The sequence below is a fragment of the Cyprinus carpio genome, unplaced genomic scaffold (assembly GCF_018340385.1).
Source record: "Cyprinus carpio isolate SPL01 unplaced genomic scaffold, ASM1834038v1 S000000032, whole genome shotgun sequence".
Classification (NCBI taxonomy): domain Eukaryota; kingdom Metazoa; phylum Chordata; class Actinopteri; order Cypriniformes; family Cyprinidae; genus Cyprinus; species Cyprinus carpio.
In genome coordinates this window covers 6895-7620 of record NW_024872785.1, presented here as the reverse complement: position 1 = coordinate 7620, position 726 = coordinate 6895, and the positions used below count along the sequence as shown (strand labels likewise).

Genomic DNA, 726 nt, shown 5'->3' with positions numbered 1-726 from the left:
TATATACGTATGTATGTATGTATGTATGTATTATTGAGATGACAGAAGGAATGTAGTAGCTTGTGTGCAACATGTTTGTTTGTGGTGATAATTAAGAGGCATTAGAAAATTGCATTATGTGTGTGTGTGTTTATTAGATCAATTGACATTTGGCAGCACTTATTGAGTTGTAGCGAAATTATAGCGAAATTGAAGAGAGGGTTCCTTGGAAGAGAAGAATGCTGAGAAATCATTATTGCACAATAAACTTTCGCATGTTGTGTGGGAGGGACTGTCTTTAAAAGGGAGAGTGCAGGCTGCTGTTAGGCTCACAACCAACAGATTACAGCCTTTTAATCACTTCACTGGTGTTGCTCTGCACAAAACTGGCTCAGAAAGATGAAACTCACAGTATCGGCTTTCATGCTTTTGATCTGCACAGCTGCACTGCTGTCCACAACAGAGGGTAAGCAGACTAACATTCATTCATCATGCTTTTTGACATTTTGATGAATATTTCATGCTAATCTTACACAAATTATCTCTCTCTGTCACTGCAGGTAGACCTAAAAGCCAACAGCTAAGCTGCAGGTGCCCACGAATGCATTCAGAGCCAGCAATTCCTGCTAATAAAGTACTCTCACTGAGGGTTATTCCTGCTGGACCAATTTGCAAAAATGAGAATATCATGTGAGTGTCATTTCACATACATACATCTAAAATGCACTACCAGTCAAAACTTTCTTT

At 39.0% G+C, this 726-nt stretch overlaps 1 protein-coding gene across 1 annotated transcript in view; it reads left to right on the top strand.

Annotated features, from left to right (window-relative positions):
• Nucleotides 1-310: 310 nt before the first annotated feature.
• Nucleotides 311-726, top strand: part of LOC109063773 (interleukin-8) — a 2411-nt gene continuing 1995 nt past the window's right edge. The window contains exons 1-2 of the mRNA XM_019080796.2: nucleotides 311-445; nucleotides 540-669. Of these exons, the coding sequence (XP_018936341.1) occupies nucleotides 379-445; nucleotides 540-669 (197 nt within the window). The 5' untranslated portion in view covers nucleotides 311-378. The remainder of the gene's footprint in view (nucleotides 446-539; nucleotides 670-726) is intronic.